The sequence below is a fragment of the Hyaena hyaena genome, unplaced genomic scaffold (genome assembly GCF_003009895.1).
Source record: "Hyaena hyaena isolate Hyena2069 unplaced genomic scaffold, ASM300989v1 scaffold_492, whole genome shotgun sequence".
NCBI classification, from domain to species: domain Eukaryota; kingdom Metazoa; phylum Chordata; class Mammalia; order Carnivora; family Hyaenidae; genus Hyaena; species Hyaena hyaena.
In genome coordinates, this window is record NW_024081124.1 from 1,429,357 (window position 1) to 1,441,676 (window position 12,320).

Consider the following 12,320-nt stretch of genomic DNA (forward strand, 5'->3'; position numbering starts at 1 on the left):
ACAAAAGCAACTCAACCCTGTGTCCTCAACAGCTGGACAGTAACTGTTCCATTGCCCATGATGTCAGTGCTGCTGTGTGTGTTTCAAGCAGCCTGGTGTGGCTGTTTGGGCCTGGACGGTGTAATTATGTGGCTTCAATTCCCCCCTCTCCCCCCAGCTAGAGATGAAGCAGAAGTCCCTGATGAGCCTGGGGAGTGAGGTGGAAGGAAGGCACAGGTCAGAGGCTGCCGAGCTGAACCCCGAGATCCTGGGTGAGTACGCCCACTGAGCCTTCTGTCCACCTGGCCTAGGGAACCGTTCGGTGACCTGTCTTCTAGATGGTTTTAGTTGAAGGTGTGTCGACCTAAGGAAAGTTAACACCGGAGCTACATGTAGTTTCCAAGAATGGTCACAAAGAGAAAAATTGCTGGAGAGGAGTCATTGTTTATTAATATAACCCAAATGGAGTGTCTGATTGCTTCTCTTAGGAGAGATGTCAGGTGCTTTTGAGCTATATCTCGTTAATGTGTTTAAAGTGTGCTCTTACTGAATATTTAGTGGATTAAGGAATTACCTGCTAATTTCTTAGTGATATCATGGTCAGTTTAAAAACTCTTACTATTTTAGGGGCACCTGTGGGGCTCAGTTGGTTAAGCGTCCAACTTCGGCTCAGGTCGTGATGTCACAGTTCGTGGGTTCAAGCCCCGTGTCAGGCTCTGTGCTGACAGCTCGGAGCCTGGAGCTGCTTCAGATTCTGTGTCTCCCCCTCTCTCTGCCCTTCCCCTGCTCACGATCTGTCTCTCAAAAATAAATGTTAAAAAAATTTTTTTTAAAGAATACTTCTTACTACTTTAGAGCAATGTGCCCAAGTATTTAGATGAAATAGCATGATGTCTGTGGCCTACATGGAAGTAATCCAGGGAGGGGCGGACTGGCCTCGGGCTGGCGTTAGGGGTGCACAGCACAAAGGGGTCCTTTTCCTCTTCTCTCGGCATGTTAGAAAGTGTCCACAGTAAAACCTCTTCTTAAGTGTGATGACAACGCTGGAGAGATTTCGACTTGTACAGTGAGACAGAGGGTTATTTTCTTCAGTAGATGTGTACATCACTGTGGTGACCGAGGTATTTCTCGTCCTAAAGTAGAGTTTACATGGATTATTTTCTCTCCAGAAGTGAGCAGTAAGTTGAGTTGAGACGTTTTTCACTACCTTCCTTGCTGTTTGCATTTAGCAAGAGAGTGTATTCAGAAGAGTCTCCTGTTACTAAGATTTTTGCCTGTGGGAGTGAGTTCAGAAGAAAGCTGTGCCAAGTTGGTGGCCACAGATGACGTGGATCACCTGCAGCCACGTGACAGGCGCCCGAGGACGAGCTCTGTGGTAGAGGAGCATTTCCAGGCCTCACCGTCTCCCCTGGAAGCGGCCACACCTGCCGCGAGGGACGGGGCTCCCGGCTCGGATGCGCAGCCGCTCCCGCCCCCTGGCAGCGGCCCTTCTGCCTCAGAGGTGCCACCTGCCGCCGCCGCCGAAGAGCCCTCATCACCTTCCGCTCCCACCCGGCGGCCTCCCTTCACCCGAGGGCGACTCCGGCTGCTCTCCTTCCGGTCCGTGGAGGAGGCCAGACCGGCGCCCACGGTGAAAGAGAAATACCCGCTGCTGAAGGATCTCCTGGACTTCATCAAGGACCAGTCCCTCTCCCACGAGAGGTGAGCCGGGCAGCACCCTCCCAGCCCCTTTTCTTTTCCCGCTGTAGGCAGGTCAGAGGCTGGTCGGAGGCTTAAGGTTCACGTTAAGGAGAGCAAGTAATACGTGAAAGAGAGATTGAGATTTGTTCTAGAAAGTTCAATGAAAAATTGGGTGATTATTTTTTTTCTTTTAAAGATGTGTTTTGTCGCTTCAGATTTGCATGTTGCACTGTATGAAAATTGTACCTCAGTATCGTCCTGCTGGGGTGGAAAGAAACATTTGTTATGGTGGCTGTCAATTATAAATACGTCTTTTTTAATTCTGGGAGAAATTTAAGCTTCGATATTTTCTGACAGAATTCTGTATCTGTGGGCCTACATCTCTGGAAGTATTGCATGTTTTAATTTCCTGTCCTAAGTATTATAACTTTGTGGGACAGTGAAGATCTCAGAGTTCCTTTGGGATTACTGAATTTGCTGTGGGCCTTCCGGGCAATTGGCGTCAGCTGCTCCGTGTCGCTGCTGAGCAGTGACTAAAAGTCGCAAACAGGTGCTGGCCCCCCTCCTAAGCGACCTTTCTGACGCCCTCAGGTAGTCTTTCCGTGTTGTTAACCTGGTGTCAGAACCTCCTCCTGGCCCCGCTCAAGCTCTCTCAGAGCCCCTGACTTGAGTTCTGTGTTCAGTGTTGTGAAGGTTCTCTCCTGGAGGAGAGCGCAGGCGCAGAGCGTGCTCGAGGCCCTGAGGATCACTCAGTACTGCGCAGAGTCCCTCGGGCAGCCTCACTGCTTCCAGCCGCCGTGCATACTCTTCCTGCTGGAGCTCCTGAGCTGCCAGAAGGAGTTTACCAAGTAAGTCCAAGGTGCACGCCTGCAAGGAAGACGGGCAGGGGTAATTTTACAGAAATCCTGATTGTCTTCTTCCCTCAGTAACTAGTATTTCCATGTAGGATGCAAATTTATGTTTTTGGTCTATTCTCTCATCCTACGGAGAAATGGGTTCTATCCTTTTAGTAAGTAAATGCCAGATATATGTTTATTCATCCTGAAGAGTTTATCAGCTGTATTTGACCAGACAGTGAGGATTGTATTCCCTGATACCCATGCTCGTCAGTCGGCTCCTGGAGGCTGTGAGCTAAATTTAACCTTTAATTTACATTTAGGACATGAAGTATTTCATAAGGTCATTGTAATAGCTAATCAGTAGTATTTCCTGAGCACAGACTCTACCAGGCACCGATCTAGGTGATGTATATGCCGCAGCGGACAAAGCAGACAAGACTCTTGTTCTGATGGAGCTTCTATTTTGTGGAGGAGAGACGGGCAATAAAAGAAGTTCATCCATCCATCCATTCATCTGTGTAATCCGTCCATCCCGGACAGTGATACACTGTAGGCCCTTGAAGCTGCTGTAGTGTAGGCTGGGTGGTCAGGGAGTGGGCTGAGAAGACGGTCTGTGAATTAGGACCTCAGGTTGAGCTCAGGGGGGAAAGCACTGACGGCTGAAGGAGCAGTGCAGAGGCCCTAGGGCAGGGGCTCAGCCTGAGGAACAGAGTGAAAGCCAGGGTGCCCGAGAGAGGGTGGACGGGAGGGGTCCCACTCAGGAAATCCGGCAGGGCTCAGGTGATACACATCTTTGTAGGACATGATTTAAGGTGTTTGGGTTTTGTGCTGAGTTGTAGACGGGAGACCCCTCTGGGACCCCAAGCCTGGGAGGAGCTACCGTAGTTTACGTTTACCAGAGACCCTTCTGGCTACTCTGTGGGAAAGTACGGGCAGGAGCAAGGTGGTCCCGAGAGGGTGTGGTCGGCCAGGCAGGAGGTGGTGGGCTCTGGCCCCGGGAATCATCCTGGAGACGGAGAGAAGGGGGAAGACTCAGGATCTGCTTTGGAGGTAGCGTTGCCAAGTCTCACCGCTGGATTGGGTGTGAGGGGGAACAGAGAGACCCAGGAGGAAGGAGCCGCTGGAACCTTGTCTGCGGCTGTTAGTGGATGGTGATGCACTTTCCTGAGGGGCAAAGGATGGAAGAAACAGATTGAGGAGAAAACCAAAGTTGTTTGGCGTGTTAAAGTTTGAGCTGCCTCTTTCACATCCAAATACAGTTTTCCGGGCAGGAAGGGTAAGGGTCTGACATTCCGCAAAGCAGCCAGGCCTGGGGACAGGGTCTGGAGATGCTCTCAGCACGGAGATGGTCTTTAAAGCCGTGAGACTGGATGGGCAAGAAAGAGGGCAGAGGTGCACAAGAACGGGCTCAGGACTGAGCGTGAAGGGTACCTCTTTGTTCAGAGCTGAGGCCGAGGAAGAGGGGTCAGCTGAGGGGATCAGGAAGGAGTGGCCATCAGGAGCCAGCGCCGGGGATGGTGGGCCCGTAGGGGCCGGGAGAAGGACGTGCCCTCCGCTGCTGAGGGAGGTTGCGCCACGTGAGAACACACCGGATTTGCTGCAGTCTTGTAGGGGCCACGGGGCCAAAAGCCCAGTCGTGTTGGGTTGAGGGGAAAATGGGGCGTATAGAACGGAGGGAGAGACCACAGACACCCATTTCTAGATCTTTGGCCTTAAAGGGGAGCAGAGGAAAGGGCCAGAAATGCAGGGCACATGAGATCAGCGGAGAGTTTGTCAAAGCGTCAGAGCGTTTCGTACGCCGGCGGGAGAGCGTCTGTCCCGAAGCACCCTGGACCCACGGCAAGTGCCCCGTGTGACAGCGAGGGTTCGGTTTGCGCAGAGCCCGGGAGGCCGGCCGTGGCTGCAGGGGGTTACAGCATGGATGGAGCACAGAGCCAGGGGACACCTGTGTGGCCACAGCCAAGCGTGAGGGGTTGGGAAGAGTAGTGGCAGTTTCAGGAGAGGCAGCAAGGTTTGAAATAGTAACAGCAAGTGAGAAAGGCAGGCTGACCGCCCGACAGTTTTCGGTGCTTGTTCAGAGAAGTGTCTCTTCCCAGGACACCGCATTATTCTGGCACCCCTGTGGGGTTCTCAGGCGAGTGTATGGTGAGGGGCGGGGTGCGGTCTCAGCTGGGTCTGCGGCCCAGAGGAGCGAGGCACGGGGTGGCAGTGAGCATGAGGTGGTGTCCTGGGTCATCAGCGAAATGGGAAGGGCTGGGAGGGGTAGGGTCCTGTGGTGTGTAGAGCTCCCTGGGGCTGAAGTCGCTGCTGGGGGGGCCGGGTCGCCGGGAGTGGGGGGCTGCTCTCAGGTGAGGATCTCAGGGGTGATGCCATCACTGTGCTGACAAGGGTCCAGGTGGAATCGGGGCGGGGAGGCGAGGGTGGGTGTGGCTGAGGGATGGGTCCCGTGTGCTTCGGGTGGCAGGTGATGGAGGTGAGCCGTCGGGGAGGGTTCCTACTAACGGAGCTGTGCCGTCCCTCACTCCCGTGGCCGCCCCGTGGCCCTGCTTTGCCCTTACTCTCAGCGACTGCGTTTGCGCTCAGGCCTCTGGGCCAGTTTGTGCAAGCGCCGCTGCGTCCTGGCTCGTCTCCGTGTGAGGACTTGTGATTAGGAAGTAAGCGATAGTTTGGCAATTAAGTGATCAGTGTTTTTTTCTCTGTTTGTAGCTATTTTGGACACTTGGAGGGCTGCGGTGCAGATTTGCACAAAGAGATCCGAGACACTTACTACCAGTTTGTCCTATTTTTGGTCAAAGCAGTTAAAGGATTTAGCAGCATAAATGACAGGTACTGTATAACTTCATTTCTAGAGAAAGCATACTTTCTATTTTTTCTGATTTTAAAGGAAATACATGTTCAGTGTTGAAAATATAGAAAAACATGGAGTTAAAAAAATTGTAACCCCTCATCTTACCATCTTCAGCTAATTTGCCGTGCTAACTTAGTATCCTCCGTCCCAGCCTTTCTTCTCTGTGGCATGTAGCATTCTCGTAAGAACTCGTAACCCATCGTCTTCAGTTTCTGATGTATTAGGTGCAGTTTTAGGATCTGAGCAGAGAGGCCTTCCCCGGGCCCCTCTCTGAAGTAGGGGCTTCAGAGAGAACCCTCGGCTCAAACGGCTCCCTCCCCTTCTACGCTGACTGACCTGGGCTAGTCTGGGGCTGGCCGTCATCGTGTGTTTATCCGGAGGTGATCTCTACGGCTCCGTCCTTGACCACCAAATGCCCCCCGACGTAGGCCTGGCAGGGCAGAAGCCTCACGTTGCGCTTTCCGAGCGCCTGCCGAGCTGTGTTTGAAGAGGGCTTGTGTGGAGTGTGAGCAGCCGGGCCGGACCCTGTTCCCTCCTCTCCACCTGCAGGCAAAGCAGGTCGTGACCTGCTCGGTCTCTTGTCCTCACTGGCGACGGCAGCCGCCACAAATTGCACCTTCGTGGGCTCTCTAGGTCCCTGCTGCCGGCCTTGTCCTGTGTGCAGACAGCCCTGCTTCACCTTCTGGACATGGGCTGGGAACCCGGCGACCTCGCTTTCTTTGCCGACATTCAGCTACCCGATCTCCTCATGAAAATGTCACAAGAGAATATCAGTGTCCATGACAGTGCGATCAGGTAAGAACCCAGTCCCGCAGCAGAGGGCTCCTGGAGAGGCTCCTCCCCGGTGGCGTCCTGGCTCAGAGCAGCCCGGTGACCTTGGGCGAGCTCTTGGAGCCCCCGCGCTCGGCCCCGCCTCCCAGGGTCGCTGTGAAGGGTAGGTGAGTTCTCTTTCTCCGGGGTGAGAACAGGGTCTGGCGCATGGAAGTGTATGTGAGTTGGTGGTGGTGGGATTGTGAACTTGGAGGAGAGGATCTTCCGCATTTTTGGACACCCTAGTACCGCTTGTTCAATCAGAGATCCCTTTTGTTTATTTTTTGGTTACGCCCATTTGGAGTTTTAGCCACTGTAACCTCTTGGATATTGTAAGGACTTAGGATATGAGAAAAAATAGTACACAGATTTTCTTTCCTTTCCACTTTCCTGCCGCCTTGCTCAAGTCCACTTACCCGTTAGCCACTCACGTCCATAGAAAAGACAGAACAAAAGGAGAGAAGGGGGCAAGGGGAGAGGCTTCGGCTTTGTCAGAATTGTGGGGAAAAGAGGTAGCACTGCAGGTTCCCAGAGCCTGGGCCCTGCCCCTCCCGCCCCCACTCCCACTCCCTGCCCCTCCGAGCCCCGCCCAGAGCGGAGTGTGAGGAGGCCTGGCCGGCAGGCAGTCTTTTGGGTTTGCATTTGTGGGAAGCAAATCCTTTTATATGTAAAATTCTGGTGCTAAAACAAACTATAAGCTGAAGTTATGGAAATTTATAACTTTGCATCTAAAAGGAGCCCCTGAGATTATCTCTTTCTTGAATGAGGAAACTGGGCGTCTGGGTGCCTCGTTCCCTTAAGCCTCTAACTTCACTAACTTCAGCTCAGGTCTTGATCGTACAGCTTGTGGGCTCGAGCCCCGCGCTCTGGGCTGACGGCTCACAGCCCAGAACCTGCTTCGGATTCTGTGTCTCCCTTTTTCTCTGCCCCTCCCCCACTCCTGCTCTCTGTCTCAAAAATAAGTAAACATTAAAAAAAATGTTATGAGGAGCGCCTGGGTGGCTCAGTCAGTTAAGCATCCAACTTCAGCTCACGTCATGATCTCACAGTTCGTGGGTTCGAGCCCCGCGTCGGGCTCTGTGCTGACAGCTCAGAGCCTGGAGCTGCTTCGGAGTCTGTGTCTCCCTCTCTCTCTGACCCTCCCCTGCTCATGCTGCCTCTCTCTCTGTCTCAGAAATAAATAAAGCATAATAAAAAAAATTTTTTTTTTTTTTTAATTTTATGAAATGAGGAAGCTGAGGAACGGGGCGGAGTGTGGTGGCAGGGCCTCAGAGCAGCTGGTGGGAGAGCCAGAGCTTGGGTGCCCTGCTGGTACCACCGGGGTGTGCCGAGCAGGCCCAGATCGGCTCTGGGGCCCGGCACAGAGTAGGGTCACCACCAATGGGTGTCGGGTACACTTATGCCCTGGGGGCACCACCTTTCAGGCTCCGGTTCCTCACCCACTGTCCTCTGCTCCCATCTCGTTTTTTGCGTATCTCTCGACAATCTGGCAAGTTCTGGGGCTTCTTCCGCTCAAAAGTTTGACGACTCCCAGCCTGCTACATAGCACTTCCGTGATTACTGGGAGAGGCATGCTTTTCTCTCTTTATGTCCTTCTTCCAGCCAGTGGAGTGAAGAAGATGAGCTTGCTGATGCCAAGCAGAACTCAGAATGGATGGATGAGTGTCGGGATGGCATGTTTGAGGCCTGGTATGAAAAAATAGCCCAGGAAGACCCAGAGAAGCAGAGGAAAGTAAGACCTCACAACTGGAGTAATCTGAAGTGATTTGTTGGGAGTTGGGAGAGGAGAGTCTGCCTGGGGGGTGTCAGCAGGCCGGCTCCCGAGGGTCCCCAGTGGTGGTCGGGACCCCGCTCTGTAGCCTGAGGGGCCCCAGAGCCTGGATTGACCTCCCTCCAAGTGCAGCTCCCCTCTGTAGAACAGGATTCGCAGGGTGTGGGCCCATGAGGCAGCGTTGAGGCAGCAGTGGGACGTGAGGGGCCTGTTTGTTCTTTAATTAACCGAGAGGAGTGCCGAAGGCCCTGGGCTCTGGTGCCCTCGGGCAGCACATACTCTTCCTGTGGGCAAGTGATGCAGCTTGGGAGCAGCCGCGTGCACACAGTCAGAGTTCCGTGGTTAAGACGCACAGAGGCGCTGGGCTCCACAGCCCGCCGTGTCTGTGTCCACGTTAGGTGTGGATCCGTCACCACCACGGTGTGCCAGGCATCTCCCGCCTCAGATTTGTTCGTTTTCTCAGGGTGGCGTGCCTACTGTGTGCCAGTTGCTTTGGTCACGTAGCCCCTTTGTGGTGGTCAGATGGGGCACGCCCACGTGGCCTCTGCGATACCGCTCTCTCGTGTGGTGGTATCTCACTGGAGGCATCAGGCAGCTCTAAGGTGACGTGGCTTGTGTGCTCCGTCTACTAGTGACTCTCCTCCCTGCTCTCAGGCGGTACTGAGCCCCTAGCTCCTTTCCAGTCAGGTCGCTTGCTTGGGGAGCGGTGCCCTGCCACCGCCTGGAGGGGTCCCTTTCAAGTGCCTGCAAACGGTGCTGCTTGGCAGCGTCTCCTGTATGTATCCCTGAACGCTGCCCTGTCCAACCAAGTACCCGAGCTAGAGTCTGGGTGTTGTCCTTGACCTCTCCCTTCTGCGGCCCCACGTCCACCCTGTCCCCAAGGCGCTGCACCTCCGCCTCCTTAGCGCCTGTCAGGCCTGCCTGCCTCTCACAGCCCTCAGCCCGTTGTGAGGCTGCTCCGACAGCCACTCTCGTGGCCGGCCTCCCTGACTGCGGTCTCGCCTCCTTCAGTCTATTCTCCACTTGAGGAACTTCTAGAAACCTCAGTGGCCCGTTCCTCCACCTGCTTCCCTCTCTGTACTGCGATCTACACCCAGGTACTGAATTACTGCCAGTCTTAGGAGCCACCGTCCCCCTCTCTCGGTGCCTCCTGTGGAACTTGCTGTTGATTTTGTAGGTCATGCCCACCACCCTCACCCCCACCCAGCTGACACCTGTTTGTCCCTCAGGTCTCAGCTGAGGACTTACCTCCTTTGAAAACCCTCCAAGCCCTTCCTAACAGCTGCCAAAACCCTCTGCAGGGTTCTCTCGGCCCTTGACTGCCGGGCAGAGCTGTTGTTACTCTCTGTCGTCACTCGAGGGGATTCCTGAGTCCACAGCAGCTCCTCCGTCTCTCCCCCGGCACCTGCGGCGCAGCAGAGCCCCTTCAATACCTCTTGTAGGACAACTGGACTGTGGGCAGCGGCCGTGTCGGGAAGTCCATCAGCTGACTGTGTTCCTTCACCTTACAGATGCACATGTTCATCGCCCGCTACTCTGACCTGCTGCACGTGGACATCTCCTGCGACGGCTGTGATGAGATCGCGCCCTGGCACCGCTACCGGTGTCTGCAGTGCAGCGACATGGATCTCTGCACAACCTGCTTCCTAGGTGCGCACTGCAGTCTGAGTGCGCCATGCCCAAAAGTAATAGCCGTGCTGTTTTCTGCGACCTCGGCCTTTTATTCACTGCCCCATGATAGACGGCCCGTGGTGTGCTCTGACTGCTGGCCGCCGCCGCGCACCCCCCCCCCCCCGCCCCGGTGAATGAGCAGCCTGAGTGACCTGACGGGCTTGTCTTCCGTCACGCGGGGTGTAGTCACCCGATAGACACACAGCACCCACGAGTGCACAGTCAGTTGAGGCTCCAGAAAATTACTTCTCTGTCCGAATCGTGTACAAGTGGTCAAATACACAGAAGCAGACCTTAGAAATTCTTGAATATTCTTGATGTGCGGGTGCTGAGGTAAAGCACAGCAACAGTCGTGAGCATCTGAGTGCTGTGCGTGCGTGGCCCCATCAGAGAAGGTGCAGCCCCTGTCCTGGGAGCAGTTAGTCTTAGCAGGAGCCTGGACAAGCGTACGGGGTGCACACCCGAGGACACGAATGTGCACGAGGGGTACAGTGCCCTGGAAAAGTTCAGGAGTTGTGACAGTCGGTGTTGCAGGGAAGGCTCGCGAGGAAGTGTGAACTGTGGGTTGTGACTTGGTCTCTGAAGAAAGTCAGAGCTGGATGGTGTGAAGGCGGTGCGTCAGTGTCCAGAGCAAGTCCAGGGACAGAGGAGTGAGCACCTGTGGAGTGTCTAGAGTCTTTCCAGCTGAGTGACAGACGGAGGCAGGCGAGGCCCAGACTGGGGCCCTGGGGTCAGCGGCTGGCATGTTGGAACGCATCTGTGGACAGTGGGTGCCGACAGAGCTCCTGCTAGAGGAAGGTGGCTCTGGCCTTACAGGAGTTTCCCTTGGGGACTCCGTCTCCACAGTGACCAGGGTTGTCGCCTGGACCAGCTTTGCAGTGGTGGGAGCAGAAGTGGGTCAGACGTGAGGAGTGCTGAGCAGGGTGGTGGGGCCCGGAGACCCACAGGACGCGTACACTTTCCCACTCTCAGGGTTCGAGGTTGTGGGGTCTGTTTCCCTGTGTGATTCTGGAATGAAAAAGTGAGAGCACAGACCCGATGCCTCCTCAGTGCTTATTAACAGGAATACACAGTGGATGCTTGTCGGTGGGGCGAGGGGCGTCACACAGGAGACCGCTCACACACGGGCACGAGGTCTGGTTTCTGCCCGTGGTGGTCACAATGGGGATTTGTCATCCATTCGATGAGGCTCTGTGCGGCGCCGGGGAAGATGGGATTGGTCCGTGGTATCGTGGCTCAGAAGGTCTGTGCTGAGAGTACTGATGGTGTGCTCGGAGCCACTGGACAGAACGCCCTGCTCTCCAGAAGGTACCTGTGACCCCTGACATCCCGACTGGTAACTTGGCAGATGCTTCTAGATTGGTTTGTGTTTGGAAACTAGCACCTGTAGGAGCCCTTTGCCTGGTCCGCCTCACGCAGTTGTTCTTTCCCCAGGTGGGGTGAAGCCCGAGGGCCACGGAGATGACCACGAGATGGTCAGCATGGAGTTTACCTGTGACCAGTGCCAGGGTTTGATCATCGGCCGAAGGATGAACTGCAACGTGTGTGATGACTTTGATCTTTGCTACGGGTGCTACATGGCCAAGAAATACTCCTATGGGTACACCTCCTTTTTTCTTGACCAGATTCCAAACTTACCCACAACTAATGAGACCAGTACACTGAATCCGCATATGCCCACTACCCCGATTAACACTTAGGGAGATTTTGCTGTGTGTGCTTAGCTTATTCCTTTTTTTCTTTGTTAAAGTATTTTAAAGCAAATCACTGATCTTATTTCCTTCATTCATAGTCCGCATCCATTCTAAAAATTATGAGCATTTTCTCATATTCCTGAAATGATATTATCACACTTTGCAAGTGTCGTAAAAGGAATTCTGCGGCACCTACTTTGCCTAGAGAATCTTTTGCCGGGGCGGGGGTGAGAGGGTTGTGAATCCTGAAGTGGTACGTACAGTGTTTGTGTTGGTTCATTTTTCTGGCGAGAGGGCTGGCTCACACCTGTCTAAACTTTCGGGGACCGCGGCCTTAGAGGTCTCAGCGCCCAGCAGTCACTGCACACCTCCCTGCTGAGCCCCTGGTTTCTTCTCGGGCCTCAAGAGACTTGTAGGCCATAAACGTGTCTTGCCTTTGCAGCCATTTGCCCACCCACAGTGTCACGGCCCATCCGATGGTGACCATCCGGATCAGCGACCGGCAGAGGCTCATCCAGCCTTACATCCACAACTATGCCTGGCTGCTCTTCGCCGCCCTGGCTCTCTACAGCACCCACCTGGCCAGCGCAGAGGACGTGGGCGGTGAGAGGCCGGATGCCCGGGCCCGCAGCAGCGCCGCCGCCCTGCGCAGCCAGTGCATGCAGCTTGTGGGGGACTGTCTGATGAAGGCTCACCAGGGAAAAGGTGATTGTCGCCCGCGCACCAAAACATCCCAGCTCCCGGCTGCGAGTGCAGGAAAAGCCTCGGCAGCAGCGAGACGCTCAGTTAAGAGGCAGCCTGACCCACTTTTGCACGGGAGACGGGAGCTGATTCCAGACTCCCACACACATTTGAGGAAGACTGTCGCATTAAAATGTGCTTAGCTTCTCCAAAATGTTTACATGAAGGTATAAAAAAAAAACACCTAACCATTGAAACTCCTCCTGTCTGGGTGATATATGTCGTATTTGCATCTACCAGACAACGTTGGCAGGGGGAATGGTTTCTTTTTTTCTTTTTATTTATTT

At 54.4% G+C, this 12,320-nt stretch overlaps 1 protein-coding gene across 5 annotated transcripts in view; it reads left to right on the forward strand.

Moving 5' to 3' along the window:
• The window catches only part of ZZEF1 (zinc finger ZZ-type and EF-hand domain containing 1), a 103,935-nt gene that overhangs the window by 55,686 nt on the left and 35,929 nt on the right, over positions 1–12,320 (forward strand). For all 5 annotated transcript variants that reach the window (XM_039254499.1, XM_039254500.1, XM_039254501.1 and 2 more), the window contains exons 28-36: positions 158–251; positions 1,209–1,680; positions 2,343–2,507; positions 5,205–5,324; positions 5,980–6,141; positions 7,759–7,888; positions 9,439–9,577; positions 11,033–11,198; positions 11,735–11,997. In XM_039254499.1, the coding sequence (XP_039110430.1) occupies positions 158–251; positions 1,209–1,680; positions 2,343–2,507; positions 5,205–5,324; positions 5,980–6,141; positions 7,759–7,888; positions 9,439–9,577; positions 11,033–11,198; positions 11,735–11,997 (1,711 nt within the window). The remainder of the gene's footprint in view (positions 1–157; positions 252–1,208; positions 1,681–2,342; positions 2,508–5,204; positions 5,325–5,979; positions 6,142–7,758; positions 7,889–9,438; positions 9,578–11,032; positions 11,199–11,734; positions 11,998–12,320) is intronic.